This window comes from Acromyrmex echinatior, chromosome 19, assembly GCF_024713525.1.
Source record: "Acromyrmex echinatior isolate Ae372 chromosome 19, ASM2471352v2, whole genome shotgun sequence".
In the NCBI taxonomy this organism is placed as follows: Eukaryota; Metazoa; Arthropoda; class Insecta; order Hymenoptera; family Formicidae; genus Acromyrmex; species Acromyrmex echinatior.
The window spans coordinates 927736-951025 of NC_141870.1; the positions used below are offsets into that span (position 1 = coordinate 927736).

Genomic DNA, 23290 nt, shown 5'->3' on the forward strand with positions numbered 1-23290 from the left:
CGAAAATTTGAACATTTTTTCATTAATTATCGTCTCGATCAATTAATTTGTTATGAAATTTCTCGAAGAAAATATGATAAGATCACCTCTTGACAGCTTTTCTTTCTTTTTGACTTAAATTCAATTGAATTTTTCAATGATTCGATAGATTCGATTATTTTCTTTTTTAAATTCTTCAAAAGAGGAGAATATGACAAAACAGATCACAGATCTTTAATACATATTTTTCATAAAAAATTCAAATATCGAATTTTTATTAAGCACCATCGTTTTGATAAATTTTCTTTTTCAGTCTTCTCGAAAAGACGATAACAAGACAAACATTTTTAGTACTTTCTGTTTTTTTTTCTGTTCAAAAATTCAAGTATCAATTTTATGTCAAGCGCTATAATTTCAATCGATTTTCTCTTTTTGTTTAGATATCTTGAAGAAAATGTGATAGTAAAGATAAATATTTTTAGTGTTACTTTATTTTTTTTTTAAATCTAATCCAATATCGAAAAAATTTTTACGTTTCCATCTTGGGGATAAAGTTATATGATCGCTAATCTCCAAAAAAGATTAAATATGGACAAAAAAAACACAAACTTAAATATAGATAAAAAAAGACTACTTGATGAAATAAAGGTATTAAGAATGAAGAAACAAAAAATTATATCTGATAGGCTTAAAAATATTAAATAAATAGATGAATTATAGGCAAATGTTCTCCTTCTAATAAAGTATAAAATAATAATTCAAATTTTTCAATTATTATTTTAAAAAATATAAAAATTTTATTTTATATTATTTTCTGTTCATTTCTTTTTATTGTAATTAATAATTTTATCTTTGTTCTTATTTAAAGTTTCTTTTTTTTGGCCTGAATCAGGGAACTTTCCCAAAAATTGGAAAGAGTCAGGGAATTCTTTTTCTTGTTTCGCTAAAGTTTTGCAAAATTGAAAAATACAAACAATAGAAACAGAGAATAAAAAGCTGCGTACGCACAAAAGACTAGGGAACAGAAAATAAGAATTTCAACCTACCAGAAATCATGTACCGTGGAATACACAGTTTCTGATAAGTTGAAATTCTTGTATCTTCTTATCTATTCCTTTGTACGTAGCCTCTGACGGATTTCAACTTATCAGAACTCGTATATTCTACTATAGACATGGTTTTTGATAGATTGAATTTTTTTTTAGGTTATCCCTTGTGTTTTTCAATGTGTTTAAATCTGCTTTCCAATGTGCTTTTTGTTTCTTGTTTCTTGCCTTTTGTTATTTTTTTATACCTTGTCTTTTTGCTTCTAATTCGATTTTTTGTTTTATATCGCCCGAGATAAAAATTAACGAACTTTGAAAGAAACAAGAAATACGTAGCAAAAAATACAATTGTTGATAAAACGGTTGCAAAAGGGAAAAAAGCAAAAGATAAAAAACAAGAAACAGGAAACAAAGAGGATATTGTAGAATGGGCTTTGGATTTAACAAATCCAAAATAGGAAGACGTTTGGAAGAAACACGAGGATTTGAAAATGGCGGGGTTGGGAGTTTTGCGCCAGTCGCGCCCTCTGGTGTCGGCGCGAGACATATAACGGCGTGGTGGCGGCGGCGGGGCCGCGCGGCGCACCACCGTCCACCGGGCCCCAGAATGCATTGCGCGCCACGGCATGTGCCTTTCCGCCATTTTGTAGTTTGCTCGAGAGACTGTGTTGAGTTCGATTCTTCCACCTCGGTAAGGAAACATCGTCGTGCGTAACGGCCGCGCGTTGATCCGCTCGGTGCGGTGGGCCGTGATACGTACAGGGCGGATCGTCACGCGCGCGTTGCGCGCCGTCGCGAATTCGCGTCAGGAACGTGTCGAATCTCGCCGCCGCCTGTCTCGCCAGCCGTGTCGTGTTGCTGCGTCGCGCATTTCGTCGCGCACACGCGAGCGTGTGCGTGCGTGCGTGCATGCATGCGTGCGTGCGAGCAAGCGAGCGAGCGAGCGGGCGAGTGATCGGTTCGAGCTCTCCGTTCTAGTCAGCCCATTGTCGATTATCAAGGCAGCGCGAACGAAATTCGCGAAAACGCGCACACGAGGTACTCCGCGCGCACAACGAATCCTCCAAATCCAAAGTGCTTCGAGAGTGCTCTCTCTATAGCCGAGAAACCGATCTGCACGAGGCCGTTCGAGAGAGAGAGAGAGAGAAAGAAAGAGAGAGAAAGAGAGCGCGAGTGAGCGAGCGGACGGGCGAGCGAGCGAACGAACGGGCAAGGCACTTCGTAACGCTAGATTCAGGGCACATGGGATCATCCAGGCCCATCTCGAGATGAACGGTGATTTCGGTAACGACCATCCGTCTCATTCATCAAAAAAATCATACAAAAACCATTCAATCACCATCCGATTATCATCATTATCATCATTATCATCATCATTATTATCGTCATCATAATCTTCATCATCTTCATGTTCATCATCTTTGTCACCATCTTCATCATCTTCACCATTATCATCAATGTCGTTGTCGTCATCGTCATTGTCGTCGCCGTCATTATCATCATCGTCATCGTCATCGTCATCGTCATCGTCAGTGTTAACACATGTTCGTTGAGTTCAGGAAGAGTGTTGTACAGTCTTGTCATCGTGCTGCTTCATCCACCTTCTCGCCATCGTCATCATCTCCTTATGTTGCTTGCTAAACTCGCGCCGTACGTCGACACGTCGTTATCGCCACTGTCTTCGTCTTTCATCTTCTCATCCACGTTGACGTCGTCATCATCGTCCTCATCATCGTGTCCGTGTACGTTGTCCTTGTGCTCATCCTTGTCGACGTCGTCAATGTCGTCGTCATTGTCGTCGTCATCGTCATCGTCATCGTCGTCGTCATCATGTCGTGGTCGTGGTCGTGGTCGTGGTCGTGGTCGTGGTCGTGGTCGTAGTCGTAATCGTAATCGTGTCCGGTCGGTCAGAGAGCAGCTCGTCGTCGTCGTCGCCGTCGTGACGCCACCGTGACCGCCACCGTATCGTATCGACGATCGCGCGCTATATTTGGCCGATAACGCGCCGTGCGCTCCGCAACATATTGCGCGTCCTTTCGCGCGGAGATCCTCGCCTGGCGCGCCGCGAGTTCCTCCGGACGGCCGTCGTCGTGGCACGTAGTCCGATGCCGGAGGCTCGTTCTAGCGTGTGCGAGCATTGCCGCCCGAAGAGCGTATCTTGGTGTCAAGCACATCGTCGACTTTGGTCGCGCGCGCGCGTGAAAAAATTCTTCCTTATGTCTTTCGTTTTTCCCGGCGGCTCCCAGATTGTACTTGGTGAAAAGTTGTACGCGTGACATTGTTCGTAACTGTTTTGTACTTCGTATTTGTGGGCTTGCAGTTGCGGTAATCCATCGTATAGTGTTGCGTATCGAGGCATGATTCGAATCGAATGATCCTCCTAGTTGCTCCGTTTTACTGTTGTCGTTGTCATGATAGTTTACAAGGATAAGGGCTGTCAGTGTTGCATAAAGCATCTTTGGTCTTTGACCAAATAATTATTACATGATTATGATACATATATATATATATATATATATATATATATATATATATTGTATAAAAATAAGTCAAGTTGCTTTTAATAATAACCAAAGTATTCTATAGAATGATATTTTCTTCTAGTCTAAAAGCACGACTTTTGGAATAGAGAGAGATCTAATATATCTCACATTTGTAGATAACTTAATCACAGTTTAACTTACTCTTCACTTTTTTCTTAGAATTAGAAAAAGATAAGTTAAATGAAAATTAAAGTTGATCTATATTGATATAAGTAGAATTATAATTGAGTATTTCTCAAACTAATTGTTTAAACTGTATAAATATACATGTAAAAAAGTCATATGTGATGTAATAACTAGACCTATTACTGCAAAGAGCTATATTTAATGCAATAACTGTGAAACGTGTAACTTATATCGTATTAGGTTAGAATTATAGATATGTATATCTAGAAAATACCTTTCTCTTTAATTGGGGTTTAAAATATTTTATATATTATACTACTTTTTAAATATGTGGCAAAAAATTTTATTTGAGCTGAATTATCATTTTACAAGATATCTGATTGCATTGCCTAGGTTATTAGAGCAACATTTTGAATTATAACATACATAAATATGAAAGAACATGAGAGAAGATAAAGGGAAATTACAAGTGAATTACAAATTTTCCTTTTGCAGGATACGTTTACATGAATGGGGACATCGGGAAGCTGCCACCAGGGGCGGTCTACCCAGCCACCCCTGAACCTCTGGGTCCACAGGTTGCAGGCGCAATTGGTGGTGGTGGTGTGCCTAATATAGACTACGGAGTCATGAACGGTGCGCCGAGCGGTAGTGAATTGATTCTTGATGCTGGTGTCGGCAGTCTGGAACCATCGCCTCAACACGCTATAAGCATGCACGGTGGTGCTGTCGGATATAGCCCGGTGGATGTTGCCGCATTGGGCGACGCTTCTGCCGCTCCTCCATCTGTACCAATGACAGATTTAAATGTTCCGGGCATACCGTTGGAGACGCTTAAACAAATGCTCTCTACACAACTCGAATACTATTTCTCCAGGTAATAGCTCTTATTATTCTGAAATCTTCCATTTTGCATAACTCTTATTATTCCGAAATCTTCCATTTTACATTGCATGAAATTGCAGTCATTTTTCAAATACATCTGCATTATATACATTAGATCACACACGCGCGCGCGCGCGCGCACACACACGCACACACACACACACACACACACACACACACACACATATATGTATGCATGTATTATATACATAAATATGTATTTAGTTTGTTCTCAAAACACTGGTTACAATCTCACCACAAACTTTTTCACTCGCAACCTTCAATCTTCAATTAACCTGGTTATAAACAACAATATAAATAAAGAATAAGAAATGGATTTGAACCTAGGACCTATTGAATATGAATTGATCGTTCTCGCATGGAGCCACACGTCACTCGAATTTATATTGATTTTCTTTTCTTAATTCCCTTAACTATTTCCTAACCGACATTTGATATGTATCATGTATTAGATTTATTATGATTAAGCAGCTAATCATCATAGACAATCATGAAAACTATTATAGTATATTAGTTATATTATAATACATTTATTATAAAACGTTTGAAAGCTAAATTTTTAATTAAGTAGAAAGTAAGGAAGGAATTCGATAAAACTTTACTAATTTTAAAATAATTTTATATACATACATGTTCTGTAAAGACCATAACAACGTGCAAGGATAAATTTGTTAGATCATTTTAATCTCTTCTGTAATGTATGTCTAATTTGTACATCGTTTATTGTAGACATCATCCTTTGAAATTGTTTAATTCTATTGATCATTGTCTGTAATCAAATGTACATAATAATGTATATGTTGGAAAAATAGTCAAAATTTTGAAAAAAGTTTGGTATAAATTACTTATTAAAATGCTCTTGAATTGAATCAAAAATTTTTTCTAATAAAATCAGATCTGAAGGGAAAACGAAAATTCTAATATCAAAATGATGAGGCTACAATAGTTTTTGAATTTATAACCATTTAAAGTAGTCATATCATACCGCTAAAAATTTGTATATCAGGTGTGATATGTAAAGTGCTAGAAGTGAAAGCTATTATAATTGTCGCCTCTTGTCCGTTATGATATAAAGATTATGTATGCAAAGATAAAATTAATATTTATTATATTATAAAATTATTATAACGACATTTTAGTATTAGGACTTTTATCAAAATAATCTCAAAAATTTTCTGTTAAGCATGTTACTGTCTTTATCGTACATGCGCGCATTTGCGCGTGTGTGTGCGTGCATAATGTTATCGTGCATAATGTTTTGTGTGTGAATATATGTAGAATGTTTTTTAAATATTGCAAATAACAATTATATAGCACTATTCCTGACCAAAAATTGAGTCGAAGTCTTGAGCCAATTTTTTTACGATGGTTAATGAAATAGTTATTACTGAATAAAGCTAATCATGATGTGTGTGAGAGTAACATCACAAATGAAAAGTATGGTTTTAAACCAGAAATTAAAAAAATGATTTGTAACAATTTTTTTACAAAACTTGAAGATCCTAAAACTATATACCAATTAGTACCCAATTAATACCTAATAATAAAAGAAATTTAATTTTTTTTTATATTATACTTTATTATTATGTATGATTTGTATGAACTATTTTGAATACAAAAATTTCTAAATTATTTCTGTCCCAAAATACAATGATACAATGCTTTTCACTTGTACAATTCTTCGTCATAAAATAGACTAATTGACATGCAAATTGCATAATCATATGTACATATAAAAATGTATGTGACAAGATATGATAATGTGAATGAACAATATCTGTTTGTCTTTTCAGAGAGAATTTAGCCAACGATACCTATTTGTTGTCACAAATGGATAATGATCAGTATGTGCCGATATGGACAGTAGCAAATTTTAACCAAGTGAAAAAATTGACGAAAGATATTAAACTCATAACAGAGGTACTGAAAGAGTCTCCCAATGTTCAAGTTGACGAAGAGGGACAAAAAGTAAGGCCCAATCATAAACGATGTATCGTAATACTTCGTGAGATACCAGATAGCACTCCGCTAGAAGATGTCAAGGTTTGTTGACATCTAAAAATCCCAACTATTCTATTCTATTATTGTTACAAGAATTCAAATCTGACTCTTTAACATTTGAATTTATTTACTGTAGAATTTATTTTCTGGGGAGGGCTGCCCGAGAATTATTTCATGCGAGTTTGCTCACAATAGTTCGTGGTACGTGACATTCGAATCCGACGAGGATGCTCAAAAGGCCTACCGGTTTTTACGCGAAGAGGTTCGAGAATTTCAGGTAAGTTGCAACAAAACCTGTATAATTTCGTCTGAATAACTGGCTGTGAAGTAAATTACCAATAATTTTAATCATTCTCCGTATTTGTAGCTATATTTTATTATACTTATCTATTATAGTTATCCCATTATAATTATTAGTTATTTATCGCTATATAGTTATATATAATAGTTGTAAATTTTTATTCTGATTTTTAAATCCAGGGAAAGCCAATAATGGCGAGAATCAAAGCTAAACCAATGAACAGGTTACCGATACCGACGGTAGCCGGTGTAAGTGGTATAAAGAATGGCTACAGAACTCCACCTCCTCCTCCTGTCTATGATCCTAGCAGTTACACAACTGGACAGCAACGTTTTCTCTATACCAATGGTACAACCATGCCTCAGACAACAATGCCGGCATACGCGAACCAAGTCGTTTATGTAAGTATATAAGTTACAAATGCTTTACGCGAAAATTCAAGTTTTCTTCAAGTTTTTTTATCATCAAAGAACAATAAGTTATATATGAGAAATATCCTATTTTAATCAAAGCAAATCTTGATTGTACACTACGTAGAAAGAAGTTCATATAAAAATGTTGTCTTTTTCTTTTAGCAACCGTTCTATCCGGCCGGTATGATGCCTTGGGGACCAACTAGTCCCGCTTATTTCGAGATGTCTAATGTCTTTACGATGAACGGAATCACGCCGCACAACACGTTCACGCGTTCAAATACGAGATTCACTCCTCGACATAGGTACGAATCTGCAATTTTATTATTTTTCTAGATATATTTTTTAAATGAATATCTCAGTGTCTGAAAATATTTTTTTTTTATATGTATATAGAAATCGACAGAGAAATGGTTCCGATCGAAGCTGCTTAATAGACCCGGCCAATCCCAGTAACAATAGTAATAACCATCATCACCATCATCACCATCACCACCACCACCATCATCAGCCATCGTCTATGCCGCCACTGAGTAATCGTAGCTCTCATCCTCCTATGACCGGCGTTGGCGGCAACAATAGCGTGTCCTTGAGCTCCTCTACGTCCACTTACCACACCTCGAGTTTGCCTCCTTCGAAGCCGCCTGCTTCTTTGTCCTCTTCTTCCTACCAGTCCGGCACAAAGTTCCATTCTTCGTCGTCCGCCGTATCGTCTATCGAACACGCAAAAGGAGCTTCCTCCTCGTTGTCCTCCGCGCAGGATCAGGACACAACAGTGGCGGTCGAGCCTTCCTCCACATCCTCATCCTCAACGCCTTCGTTTACCCGCCACCGTATCCATCGTAGGACCAAAGATCAGGATACGAAGGTAGCCACCGGGAACAACCACTCGCTGCCGGCGATTAAGGAATCCTTGCCAGCGAACGGAGGCAACGGCAGCAACAGCAACTGTGGTGGCAGCCGCAGCAGCGGTGTGCAGTTCGACCTTGAGGCAGCCGCTTTTCCACCCCTGCCTGGCCTCGACCCTGACCACGGCAAAGTGTCGATTGACGTAGGTACCGGTGGCAACGTCAGCGCTGTCGGCATGGAATCTTCATCGCAAAATCGATTGTCCGATGTTGTCAAGGGTACTGCCAAACTCAAGGCCGTTGTCAAGGACAAAGAAAGTGGTAATCAGTCGCCTCAACTACAGCAACAGCAGCAACCTACAGCGCCTGCGCCAGCAGCGGCGAACACCGCCAGTAGATCTGCTAGTCCTGGAGCGAGTATCGGAATAGAGGCACAGGGAAACGCTGTCACATCGACGAATTCTGCGAATGCAACACATATTCTTAATCCGCCGACGGTCAACAACGAGAATACGTCGCCGGCCGACGCTGCCGCGCTCAGCACCGTCGCGCTCACTCCCCCGTCATCTCCTGATAAGTGAGTGGGATTTTTAATTATACGCTCGCTCTCGGTGTAATGGTGTTTCGGGCAGTTGCGGAGAGTTGCGTTGATTCGTGAATTGACTTGTGTTTTAGCATGAGATAGAATAATGAACTATTTATCAATCTGCGTTGAAGATGTGTTATAATTTTTAGGGAAAAAAGGAAAAGAATAGGTCCTCCAATGGATTTTTAAATATAACATTTTTATCCGACGACATAATGTTCGTCGTAAAGTGTGGAAATACTTTGGTCATACGAATCTTTTTTTATTTTTTTTTTTATAGATTCTTCAATGACGTTGCAATCTTTGCTCGTTCGATACATATGCGCATAAAAAGTCGAGGAACTTCCTTGAATTTTTTTCTTCTTTTTTTTAAACAAAGTCGTTATTTAGTCGATTATAATAAAAACGACAAATAGCTGTCTTGTTCTAAAGTACGCGACGAAACTTTCCGCTCTCCCAATACACATACATACATGTACATATATATTTATGCGCGCTGCTGTGCAAAGAGAGAGGGAGAAAGAGAGTAAAAAGTGCTTGGTCCTTGAATCGTTAACCTTTTTATAGGACCGTTTTATTTTAATTTTACTCGTATAATTCAGTTTAATTTTATCCCTTTTTGAGCTGATTTATTTTTGTTTATTTTCTTCCGTTTATAATGGTTTTTTTCTTGAAAAATGTTTATGTGATTAACTAGGTTTTGCATTGAAAAACCAGTGAATTGTATTGCCGTGTTGTCAAATCCTTGTGTTTGAAAATTATGTTTCTTTTTTTTCTTTTTTTTTTCTTTTTTTTTTCTTTTTTTGTAGATAAGTATGTTCATTCGCGATTTAGATCATTATAAAATTGCGTAGTTTAAAATATCTAATAAACTCAAAGAGTAAGGTTGAGTTATAATGTTCCGTTTGAACGAACAATTTCTTTTCGCTTGTATAATTGAAAGAGGAATCTTTCGATGCTTTTAGTCCTGTAAATGATTATGATAGTTTTACTACTTTACATTTTCTGCGAGAAGGATATGTGTACAGAATCTTAAATATTTACATTTGTACCTAATCGCTGATTATACTAATTATATACTTGACGCATAGAAAGCAAACGCGAGTGAGGAGATCATACAGTAAATTCTGTTCAAACAAGAGATTCAGCTCTCTGTAAACGGAGGTTCCTGGACGCCTGTGTTATATTAGACTGTTATATCCTTGGATCGGTGGGACCGTTGTATTGTCAGATTCTCCAATTCCGCATTGGATTCTCTCTTTCAGATTCTTCCGTTGAATTGCTCAATGTATCTTTGGATTTCTCATCCATGGATCCTTAGATTTCTCAGAGATTTTTAGTTTCATTCGTATGAATTCATCGACGGTGCAAGAATCTAAGGATCCAAGGATACGGCATCAATTATACTTAGAACTTTATGTAAAGGACCTACGTAACAGGGTATCTTAATATATGCCTTCAGGAATGCCGAATTATGTTTCATTTGTTGTTATTATTGCTATTGTGTTCTTGGCTGCATTATGTTGTGTAACGATGGACACGTGTTTCCTTCCAGCACGTGATCCTTCCCGCTCCGACGTAGTCGAGCGCGATCGATCGCATGCCTTCAATCGATTTGTTATCCGAAAGATCTTACCTTTTTTCTCATCAAAAAAATAAAAAGTATAAAGTTGAAGCTTTCTTTCTATTGCCGTAGTTAATCTTGAGTAAAAGAGAACGTTTACTAACTGTTAATATTTGAGTTATTCTTAGATCTTCTCTGCCTGCATTCTCGCTACTTTTTATTTTAAATGTGTATATTTTATCATGAAAAATTGTACGAGAGCCAAGAATCTAAGAAATATGGAGATTCGAGTTCCTACGCAGATTTTCTAAATTTCTGAAATTGCAATCTTTTTCGGTCGTTCTTCAAGAACGAGAATACCGATACGAAGATGTTTTTGTCGAGATTTTTTTTAACGTTATCCTTGATCTTCGAATTAGATTTTGGGTTATATGCGAGCTTCTTACCGTTATTTTTTTATCGTTTACATTAATGAATAAATTAATTAGATATATTCACAATGATTATGATTTGCTATTTTTTTTATCACATTGTTATCATCATGCCTCTCTGATTCTAAAGTTTTAGAAATCTTTTTGTCTTTTGTTTATATAAGGCCTCTAAATATTACTATCTCCTTATAAGGCTTTTCTATAAGCACACACTCTATAAATCCGGTATATAAATAAGGATTTAATTTTTGTAACGTAGATTTTTTTAGATGCTTAGTTCTTGAGTGCGAGATTCTTTCATCCCTGGATCATTGAATTGATACTTTTACGATGGAATTGAATTGATACTTTTAATTATTCTGGACTATGCTTCCATCGTTCACGGATATTTGGTCCACGGATTTAATAGATTAATTACTAAACCTTTCAGACTTCTGTGCTTTTGGTACATTCGATATTCGAGTAAATACAGAATCCTCGAATGTTATTGGACATCTTTAATCTCCAGCAGTTTCTTATTAATATTTTTCTTATTAGCTGTGGTCGCGACACTTCTTAAGACACTTCAGAGTTTATCTGCCGAAGATGTATGAACTGAGAGTCTATGCGAAGCTGAGGATGCTTGAGGACTTGAAGAAGCCGAATTACTTAAAGCAAAGAATACTTCAAGTTTTCTAAGAGTATCTAATTCAAGGATCCGTGAGAATCTAATGATCTGAGCATTTAATGATCGAGGGATCTAAGGGCTAATCCCTTTCGGTACAAGTACAGCGCACGCTGTATACTGCCGATTGAAATTAACATTAAACAACTATCGTTAAGCGCACTAGAACGCTATATGTGTATGTATGCAGGAATGTATATGCGGTATTAATTATATGTGGTATGAGATAATTCTCTTCTTGCCTATACTGTGTTTGCGGCAGATAAATAATAAGAAGTTGAATAGGGATGTACGATAAAACAATATTATTTTTCAGAGTTTTCTGATATATTACGATTATTATTTAATTGTTATATCATTGCTATTGTCATTATTATTATTAATATTATAAATTTTTAATATATTATAAGATTATTATTATTATTAATTATTGTTCGGTTTCAAGTTACTTTTAAAGGCATTTTGATGATGAAGTTTTTCTAGTTCATGTAATTCTAACTTTTACTAATTAAGTTGTAATTCTCATTACGCGACTGCAAACGAATATATAAACGGGAGAAACGAGAAAAATCACACACGGTCTCAGTATCGTATCTGATGGACTTTTGATAATGTCTATAGTTGCATTGTCAGCGATGAACTAGAAGTTAATAAACAATGTATATATTAATGTTCATTAATCTTCTTACGATATTGCAAAACTCCTCCTTTTTTGCATATCCCTCGATCGTTCTCGGGCGGTTTTCGCGAAATGAACTTTCACTTCTCTCTTTTTTTAAAAGAATCTATTATGTTATAAATATAATCAGATTCGTAAATGTTTCATCGCCGAATTCTTAGGTAGTCGAAAATTGAATTCTGGAATTCAATTTATGGATAAATTTGAGTTTTCTCTTTAAACCAATTACGAGTTTTAATTTTTGCGCTTTCTTTTGTTTGGGCAATTATGTCCTTAAGTTTTCGAAAATCTTTTGAGCATCCCTGAATCATTGGATCGAGAATCGCCTGCACGAACTGATTTTCTCATTGTGCATGAACGAAGTTGATATGCGATACGGACAGTTGTCGTGCATTTAGTATTTGATGCACGCAATAAAGAGAGAGTTCACATTATAGCACTTGCACTAAGAAAAATTTTTAGTATTTTTAATTATAATTACATGATATTATACATTTATGATTGTTACTACTGTAATAAGAACTATACACACACACACACACACACACACACACACACACACACACACACACACACACACACACACACACACACACACACACACACACACACACACACACACACACACAGGGTTGGCCATATTCGACGGAAAGATGTTTTTTTTTTCAATCATGGGAAACGTCGTTACTCGATCTAACATCTCTTTCCCATGATTGGAAAAAAAACATCTTTCCGTCGAATATGGCCAACCCTGTATATATATATATATATATATATATATATATATATATATATATATATTAGGTGTTGGAATTAATTCGTAGCGTTTTACAAGTGATGGGAAGTACTTTCATTAATGTATTTTTTAATGCTCATGTGAAATAAATAACATTCTTTCATTAAAAAACGCTACGAATTAATTCCAACACCTAATATATATTATATATATATATATATATATATATATATATGTATATAGTTCTATCAACAATCATTATATAGTTGGGCATCGAAAATGATTAAATTATATTATAGGAATTTCAACTATTTTTGTGATATAATTATATTATTCATTTTCGGATTGCCACTAACTATAGATTTGTTGATGAAGCCATATATATAATTATTATTATTAACATTACAGCAGTAATAATCATAATTATAATGACATGTATTATATAAGAACCAAAAAATTTTTCTCTCAGTATCATACTATCGCAAGTGATTTTAATTTCTGATCTTGAGCTATAATTTTATTGTATTCATAAATCGATGTTTGTACAAATTTTGTACGCACATATTTTCGATGAGGAGCAACGGTCTCGGTGTGTCCAAGGATTTAAGGATATGCAAATCTACAAATCTCGCGATATACAAAAATCTTGGGTACCTATAAATTCCCAAAGATACATTTTCCGAAGGTTTTAAAGTTTCACCGTATTCATAGATTTGTATGATCTAAGAATGACGAAAGATATGGAAATATCTCTGAGAATCTAAAGGATTCGCACGAGGATATCGCTGCGGATCCTAGAATCTCAGAGTAATTAAGTAAGCATGTATTAGTCATTTACTACTGACAATGCACCGCTGACAGATCTATAAAGACTGACGACTCGAACATGGTGAACGGTGTGGACGACGCTGTAGTTGCGAATACGCACCTGCCGGCAGTAGCCACGTCGACGATAACGACAGCGACGACAACGGCAACGACGGCGACATCAGCCGCAGCGACCACGGATGATGCCGAGATGGTAACCAGGTGCGATTGTAACAACGTCGTCGTCGTCCCTCCTCCTACTGCCTCTTCACAGAACTCCCAATCGCAAACTGGAATGGCCTCTGCCTTCCCTATAGTAAGTATCTTGTTGTCTTTTGAGAGAACTACATTTTTTACAAGTTGAAAGTATTAGGTATAGTAAAAAGAAATCCATTATTTTTACTACATCTAATATATTTAGACTCTCGAAGATCTCTGAGGAAAAGAGAGAAAGTGTTTTTTGTAGATTTTGATAAAATTATTTGTAGAATGTGATAAAATTATTAAAAAGTTCGTAGCGTTTGGAAAACATTTGGAAAATTGAACATGGATATGACGTATTTATCCAAATTTCAATATATTCTTGCTCAATTTTCGAGGTATTCCTCAATAAACGCAATCAATTTTTTAATAACATTATCGAGGAGGTCAAAATCTACAGAAAATACTATTTCTTTTATCCTTTTTAACATCCTCTTTTTTAAACATAATATCAAGAATGTAATTGGAAGATATAAGAAGGTAAAAGTTCTTTGATTTAGAGAGAATGAAGAGGCGAGAGCTTCAGATGATAAAGAGCTTAGAAATGGAAAAACAATTAACACTAAGAATTCAGAAACCTATTCGATTGAATAGATTATAGATAAAGTTAAATTATATAAAGTTCCAACTAAGTAAATAATCAAGTAAAGATTCTAGAAATGCATATGATAATCTTGAAATTATTGGATGTTGTAAGTGATATTTATAAAATTTGATTTATATATTTTATAAATCTTTTTATGAAATTTTATTCAAATTTATATGTTATATTTGTGATGATTTTTATACTCTACAGAGTAATGAATATTTTTACCGCTAGCTAATAAATATTTTGTTCTTTGCAGGATCTTACGAGGCCAAGCTATGCCCAAGTAGCGCAACATTGCCGCGAGCTACCTTGTACAAAACACAAAACAGATGAGAGAGATAGAAACGTTTAAAAGTTGCACGTAAGTATCTTTTTTCTTCAAAGAAGTGCACGTTGAGAAAATCGTCAATAGATTTAATCTTGTTTAATAATTTAATATTATAAATGTTGGTTTCTCATGTAAATTTTTCATCTCTTAAGATTATCTTTAAATATTAGCTTTTCATAAGATCTTGAGATTATCTTACAAGAGACATGTCACAAATTATCCGGAACCGATTTGATTCTCCTTGAAATATGTTGTTAAACAAAAAAAATCTAAGACATGTATTTTTTTATACGTGCGTTGACTCATGTTCAAAAGATGTTTACAAGAATGTATATTCTATTCTTTTATGTGTCCCATGAAGGTGACGACAGAAGGAAGAAAACATCTTGAGCGGCGGAAGCAGCTTAGATATAACGAAGCAAAAAGCCAAAATCTACAAATTACCACGCGTCAACGGGGTAATTGAATGATAATTAGCTGTGCTATATATGCTATGACGTCATCGCCATCTTCTCGGGGTCGGATTGGATCGAGAATCAGGATATCGGAGCTCGCCGCTGCTTTCACTTACCTATCTGACCCCCTCCCCCCGATACTCCCTTCTCAAACCGCCGTCACGTGCTGCAGGCGTGAGGAAGAGAGAACTTTTTACATTGTACAGTGACGTCTCGCCTACGATCAACGATCGATCGATCGACGAATCGATCAAGAGAGAGAAAGAGAGAGAGAGAGAGAGAGAGAGAGAGAGAGAGAGAGAGAGAGAAAGAGAGAGAGAGAGAGAGAGAGAGAGAGAGAGAGAGAGAGAGAGAGGAAGGGAGAGAGAGAATGAATGAGTGATAGAAAGTATGTTTGTGTGTGAAAATGTATAAGACTCGCCGCGCACTATTATAGCGGCGCATTTGCAGGCGCTACTATTATACAGGGTGATCGGAGAGTCCTGCGGGGCAAGTTTGTCGCCGCAGTTTGATGATGTTGATGGTCTTGTCGATATATTTGCTTAATCGGCACAATTGTTTTATTCGCTTTATTGCAATTTGTAAAATGCAATGGTTCGATTGTAGTTTATTCGCGATTGGAGGACGTGAAGAATTTAATGTCTTGAAAATTTAAAAATTCGTTATAAGATTTAGATGATCTAGATATATAACGCGTTAAGCGCGGACGAAAAGAACGACCAGCTTGGCAGCAGAAGCCCCGGACACTCGGAGCAAATGACGCTCAATTATCGACTCGCCAATGAGAATTATTAGGCTGGCGATGAGATCGACAAGAGGAGCAATTGAGGAAAAAAATCTAACAAATTGGAAATCTAAGATTCCATGCGGATAATAAATGTAATAAAAAAAAACGAGGTTTGTCAAATAAAATGGTTCATCAAAGTTCGGTTTCTCAAATGTATGATACATACATATATCTCTTGAAATCTTGGATTTCCGATTTTTTACTCCTTAAGCTGCTCTTCGAGCTTTTATTACCGATCTTTATGAGTTTCAATATAGACGATATAATACAGTTTTGAGTGTACCTAATAATGTTTGATAAGCTTTAGTTTTAAGACTTTGTTAGTAATTGGTAAGAATTCTTAATTAATAACAAACATATATATATATATATATATATATATTACATAAATATGTATATGTGTATATATATATGTATATATATATGTATATGTATATGTATAGATCTAAAGAATTTGCGAATTAAAAAATTCAAGGTATAAGATAAATAATTGTCTAGAATATGCCTCGGATAAACGCGGGAGTGAGTTACTGACGGCATTTTAAAGAAAGGAAAAAAGCGGTTTTTCTCTCGACAGCACCAAGCGTACGGCTGCGCGGCTTCCCGATCACCCGGTACATCGCGCAAGAGAAGAGTATTGTTATATATCGTTTTTGGTTCTGTGATTGAGGTATATATTTGTTAGCTTGTAAAAAACGCGTTAAAGAGATAAGATTATATTACTCTTTTAAAGGGAAAACCCCTTCCCCCCGCCCCTCCTTCACGCGTGCAGGGCCGTAATACTAATGTTATAACCGGAATAAAACACATGTCTATTAGATATATATACATATATATATTTGTGCCAAAAAAAGCACTTTGCTTGACGAAATCTCCCGAAACATGCAACGAAGTGGACGCCGAAATCAAGATTGAGATTCTCGCCAAGTGGCAAGCGATGTGGAATTCCCCAGAAAGAAATTCCGCTCTCTTCCACATTTCTCATCCTTTACGCAAAAAAAAAGAAATTCAAAATAATGAGAGAGGAACGGAGAGATTGTATTTTGTAAATGGAGGAGGTTACAATGATGTGTACGAGATTATGCATGGTTAATGAATTGTTATATACCGATAATGAATAATAATGATGATGAGGAGGAGGTGAGGGAGGAGGACGGTCGAGAAGCATACGAATTCGTGTTTTATGCGGTTAAAGAGTGTGAGAAACTTTGTCGCGAGAAAATCGGCGGTGATACCGTATCTGTAAAATTACAACAAGGATGAAGAGAACAAGTTGAGGAATGATCTTGAAAGACATTGTTAGTGCATTTTTTTCTAAAAATTGTGCTTGTTTTTACAATTTAATTGTAATTATGATTCAATTAATATCTTAATACCGTTAGCAATGATGTGTGTGTGTATAGCATCACGTTGCGTGTTGTAATGTACGAGACGTGTAAGCATGTTATAAAAGAAAGATGAATTAAATTCTTAGAGAATGTATATTACGATGTGCTTGACGAGTCTCTCGAGATATGCATTACGTAACAAAATGAGCGCGGAATTAAACGGAATTAACATATATAATTCGCCTTTACACACCTCATCAGTTTATTAGATATTTTTACACGTGTATATCTCGTCTTGATTATTCCTCAATTTGTAAGATCCACTTTAGGCGTGCTAACGTTTAAAGTGGATTTAAATTCACTTTCGCTGCTCGAATTTTTCAATTCAAATCCTCGAGTTCCAAGAGTTCTTTCGGATTCTTCCGAGGACCTTCTTCCGGAGTTTTGCACTTCAAAACCTCATCATGGATTCCATCTCAATTTCATCCATATCCCATCACCACCACGATTTTCATCTAATTTTTCTTGCCCATTTCCAGTGAATCTCTGAAAAATTTGCTTTTAATTTTTTTAGATATCTTTCTGATTTGCATCAATTTATTTCAACAATCTCATTCTCTTCTCGAGTTTCCTTTTCCTTTTTTTTTCTTTTTACAATTCCACGCCAGCTCTCGATCGCCACTAATTTGTGCCCAATCTTCCGTCCATCTCGACAACGTGTAAATCTCTAAAGGAGATTTATGTTGTACTCGATTTAGTGACAATTTCTTGAGACTTCTACGTTGTTTTGTTGAGATGGGCGACTCCATCCTTGTTCTCCGAGCTTTTTCAATTTCATTCATCTTTTTTTTCAGTTTTCAATTGTCTAAGTGTGATTCCGTTACTCTTCCGACTTTTTCGTCTACAGTTGCTTGCGAGTGAGCACCGCGAACAAGCATTATCACGATGGTCATCGTCGATTTCGGAGACTATCGGGAGCGGCCACTTCCGATCTGCGTGAAACTCGACCCCCGCCCCCCTTTTTTAACTAACCGCCCATTATACTCTCCGCTGTGTCGCGATTTTTTTGTTAGATTATTCTTTCTATTTTGACCCTTGGATCATGAGGTGCATTGAGAAATCTTAGGGTCACGTTTTTATTCGGCTGAGAGAGAGAGAGAGAGAGAGAGAAAAGGAGAGAATGAAAAATGTGCGCGAGAGAATTTGCTAATTCGGAGTAGTTAGTATTGCGAGAATCGAGACGACTAATTGAGCACGCATTTAAGTGCCTCAAAGTATGTTGTATATTATTGATTATCTATTACCACTATTAATATTAATTAGTACTATTTGATTGCTCTATTATATTATCATTATTTTATTATTATTATTATTATTATTATAAGCAGGAGCTTTTGGCTTTAGGTGTTACGATGATGCATATGTACCTACACACGTACACACACAGACACATAATAAAAGTAAAAAAAAACGAGAAAAAGGATGCAAGAGAGATAGGGAGACATTAACAAATAAATGAATATATATATATATATATATATATATATATATGTGTGTGTATATGTTATATATTTATTTAGTTGTTATTGATTATACGCGTTTGCGAGATTTGACGAAATGTAACGAAAAAAAAAAGATATATATATATATATAAAGATGGTATAAAAGAAGTATAAAGAAAGGTATAAAAAGGATGAAAAATCGATCTCGAATGGGATGCAACAAGATAACGTTGTGTCGACGTACATACTGCTATACTTTGAACTTACGATGCTGCCGTTTCATTTATACACACGTACACAGGGCGTTTCGAAATAGGATTGTCAGCTGTTTCTGTTAATATTGAGTTGAATAAATCAAATAAATGATATGTCAGACAAATATTGACTCTCAGAGAATCGTATATACACAGTGATGGAAAGACATTCCCCTGGATTCTTGCGGATTTTTTTGGAATTAATAAAGCTGATCGTGTGCATTGAAAAAAAAATATATATATATATATACGTATACATATATTGTACATATATTATATACAGGATATCCCATAAAAACTGTACCATATATTTCTTAAAGATAGATTTCTGAGATAATTTTAAAAAACGACTCTAATACCAAAATGTTTTTGAATAATATTGACTTGTAAACATTTAGGCCGGTATTCATAGTCAAATCTTATATTCAAGATCATCTTAAATACAGTCTTAAGAAATCGACCAATCAACAAAAGGCCGTATTAGCGTCTTAAGACATTACTTAAGACAATCTTGAAATAAGAACGGACTATGTATACCGCTCTTAAAGTTAACGAATCGTATTGTCTACAGTTCGCGCATGTATCACACTTGAACGTGCCAACTTTAATTCACTAAATGCTTATGATTTAGGAACTATTACAGTCTCGACATCTTGATGTTAGGATTTTCGTCTCAAAATGATCTCAGGAATCTATCTTTAAGCGTTACAAGCCTTTACGCATTTCCCTGTATATGTGTATGTGCGTATATAATGTATATATTTGTATATATACAGGATGTTCCCGCATAAATGACCATCCCTTTTCGTCTTGTAAAGTTTACGACGTAAACTAACGGAGATCTAATAATAAATTAAATGGTTCTAATTAAACTCTATTGTAGGTGATCATACAAAAATTTATATTATGACAACAAAATATTTTGTTGTAAAATTTTGCAGGCAACTAGTACCTTCTCAATTTCGACCTTGTGGCCACCTTTCTCGCATTGATCGGATGACAATAATATTAACACGTCAATCGTTAATGCAAAAGTTAGAAATTGGCCACGTCGCAGGGCAAAAATTGAGCAGGTAGTAATTGCAAAACTTTAAATCAAAATAATTTGTATAATTTGTAAAATAATTTTGTTTTATCATAAATCATTGTATTTGTTAGAATCGACAAACAACTCTTATAAAATTTATTTCAAAATATCTATTTTATCGTGCAAAAGTTATGCATATCCTTGTTTTCTAACATAGATAATTTTTCTAAGTGACTACTGTGCTTGCAGTAGCGTTTAGAACCATTTAATTTGATATTATTTATTAGATATATCTCTGTTAGTTTACGAGATAAAAAGTGATGGCCACTTATACGGAGACTATATACATATATATGTATTGAACACTTTCAAATTCTCGTATTAATATTTTTCAACTACTTGAGAATCAGAAATCATTAAAGATCAGGACCCTCGTAGAGAGTGATTAAAAAAAGATTGGTAGTCCTAAGATTCATCGTTTTCGTTAAGAAAGATACATCGATAACAATAAAAGATACATCTGATGATGCGCTGTTACTGTTAAGATACAACGACGATCGGCGAAACACTAACAATTTTCAAGACGTTTTAACAGGCACTCGTAGGAAAGACTGAAGACTCCAGTTATACGAGAGAGAAAGAGAGAGAGAGAGAGAGAGAGAGAGAGAGAGAGAGAGAGAGAGAGTCCAACGTTTAAGATAATAATAAATTAAAAAAAGAAAACGCAGATAATTCGAAGAGGAAAAGTTGCGGGATTCCCGATTCACGGTGATTCGTGAATTCGTCATGCGGAATCGATGCGGAATTTTCCTAGGAAGTCGGTAAGAACCAAGAAATTCCGAGGAATGATCTTTCACCGGGCGATTCTCTGGAAATCACTTAACGTAATATTTGTCGTCCGCTGTGTATTTCTGCGAGAGAAAAAAAGAGAGAAAGATATATTGTATATCCTCCAGTTTCTGTATCCGCGAAGCGCGTCGTCCGAGAGGAGTAGCGGATGCGCCAGAGAAAATGATTCAATGATCAATCGTCGATCGTCGATGAAGCGGAAACGCCGGATTGGGGCGATATGTGGATCGTTTCAATTCGCACACGTTGTGCTTTAGGCAAGTCCTAAAGCGCGTTTTATTAAGGATATAATATACGAGAGGCGATATATAGATTATAAATATATATATATATACATATATATATATATATATATATATATATACATATATATATATATATATATATATATATATATATATATATATATATATACATATATTTTTTTTTTACGAACCGTATGCAGTTCTCTCCGGGATGCGGTTCCGCTTTACGGTTCCACTCTCCAACGATGTAGTAAAATCTATTCAATGTATATATATTATATATGCATATGTGTATACTACTACACACACAAAAAACGGGATAGACTAAGCATTAATTATATATTATACATACGTTGATGTATGTGTGCGTAATGTAATGTCGCGATGTGCGTTTCATGATTCTACATTGAGACTTGCGCCGTTGACTCTCGCATCGCGGATTCGTAAAGGAATTCGGGCGGGGAGGGGGGAGGGGGTGAAAAATTAGCAAATCGCGTAATCGCGCGCCCTTGTTGATACACGCGCGAACGACTCTTTAACGTTCTATCAGAGACGACCTCCAATCCAATATCCTTTCTTTGAATTAACACGGGTTCTTTGGTTCTATGTTTTCCGTTTTTGTCCTTCTCTATCTTCACGTGTACGCGTCTGTTGCTTTCCGCTATTGCTACATGTGCACGCGGAAACAAAGAGCGTGATGTAATTGTAGTTGGCTAATGAAAATTAGACCAAGAGATCTATATTACCTATAGATATTAATTGCGGGAGAGAGATGGTACGAAAGAAAAATAAATATTGGGCCTGTATGATTAATAGCGTCTTTTGAATCTTAAATGAGTTAGAGAGAGAGAGAGAGAGAGAAAGAGAGAGAGAAATTAGTAAGATATTGCGAAAGTACTTTACCCGTTAATTTAAGTGCGGCTAATTGTGTGCTATTTATGTGATTTTGATAGCCGCTGAAATCAAGAGATTTAGTCTTAGCGGATCGAGCTTTCAAATCCGCCCGGGTTCAAATCCGCTCCGAGAAGAGATCAGGTCTTTTTTTAAATTAATTCGAAAAAAATTCCGATAAATCGGCGTCGCGCATAACGGTGAGAGTTCACAGAAAATTGCACCGTATGTGTGTGTGTGTGTGTGTGTGTGTGTGTGTGTGTGTGTGTGTATGTGTGTGAGAGAGAAAGAAAGAGAGAGATAATGAAACGTACTTTGATCCCGTAATTGTCCATCGGGATCAAGCACATTGCGGCAAAACTCTCTCCGACGATTATGTCGATTAATTATCAAACTGAAAAGGGAAAGAAAAAAATACAATAGCAACGTTTCGTTGGCGCATCAGGATAAGCTGTGATTATATAAAAAGAAAAAAAAGAATATGAAGAAAACAGAACCGGAGCAAGAGAAGGACGCAACAGGATGTGTATTCCTAGAAAGTCTGATTTTGTAAACTATTCTACGAGGAAAACACTTGTGTATTATATATATATGATATGCGATATATATGATATGATATATGATATGATCTATGACGTTTGTTTATTACTATGTAAAGTGACAGATTTCGAAATTAAACATTAATTACTGTTAATCGCTGCATTTTGAATCTACTCTCTCTTTTCTTTGTTTTTAAGGCCACTCATCACTGCTGCCTCAGAAGCGAGAAAACTATAAAAATTCTTGCGAAATATATTTCAATAGAAAATTTTTTCAATAAAATTTTGCATCGATAGAATATAAAAACTTATAAAAAATGTCAAAACTTTCTTATCTTTTTATTTTGAAAAGAAATTAATCATATTAATTTCTATATACAAGAATCTTACTGGATTGATATGTATAAATACACAATCAATAAGAAAATAAAGCCTATAAAGAATAAAATATTTACAGATTTTAATATGTTTAATAAGTATCATTAAGATCTTTATAAGATGCCTATGAATATCAAATTATTAAATTGTTAGATAATTTAACATGATATTGCAGTACTTCTATCTGTTTTAAAATTCAGTATAATGTTTTAAAATTCAGTGCAGAG

The 23290-nt window shown here is 35.6% G+C and overlaps 1 protein-coding gene across 4 annotated transcripts; it reads left to right on the top strand.

The window, feature by feature from the left end:
• The first annotated feature begins 1604 nt into the window (after positions 1-1604).
• On the top strand, positions 1605-22840 carry Larp4B (La-related protein 4B). Of its 4 annotated transcripts, XR_015548320.1 has the most exons (11): positions 1748-2309; positions 4190-4571; positions 6394-6643; positions 6738-6878; positions 7082-7303; positions 7478-7620; positions 7712-8740; positions 13685-13946; positions 14737-14841; positions 15170-19960; positions 20472-22840. XR_015548320.1 is itself a non-coding variant. In XM_011058277.2 (10 exons), exons 2-9 carry the CDS (start codon positions 4201-4203, stop codon positions 14830-14832), a joined length of 2514 nt encoding a protein of 837 aa, XP_011056579.1. In that variant the 5' UTR covers positions 1605-1716; positions 4190-4200; the 3' UTR covers positions 14833-14841; positions 15170-22840. The 4 variants fall into 4 exon arrangements, 3 of the variants coding, with proteins under 3 accessions (XP_011056579.1, XP_011056577.1, XP_011056578.1); XM_011058277.2 differs by lacking the exon at positions 1748-2309 and adding an exon at positions 1605-1716 and having other exon boundaries at positions 15170-22840; XM_011058275.2 differs by having other exon boundaries at positions 15170-22840.
• Positions 22841-23290: the final 450 nt, after the last annotated feature.

Coding starts and splice junctions, on each gene's coding strand:
- Larp4B (XM_011058275.2), top strand. Junction 6,879..7,081: donor AAGAGGTTCGAGAATTTCAG/GTAAGTTGCAAC, acceptor TTTTAAATCCAG/GGAAAGCCAATAATGGCGAG. Junction 7,621..7,711: donor AGATTCACTCCTCGACATAG/GTACGAATCTGC, acceptor ATATGTATATAG/AAATCGACAGAGAAATGGTT.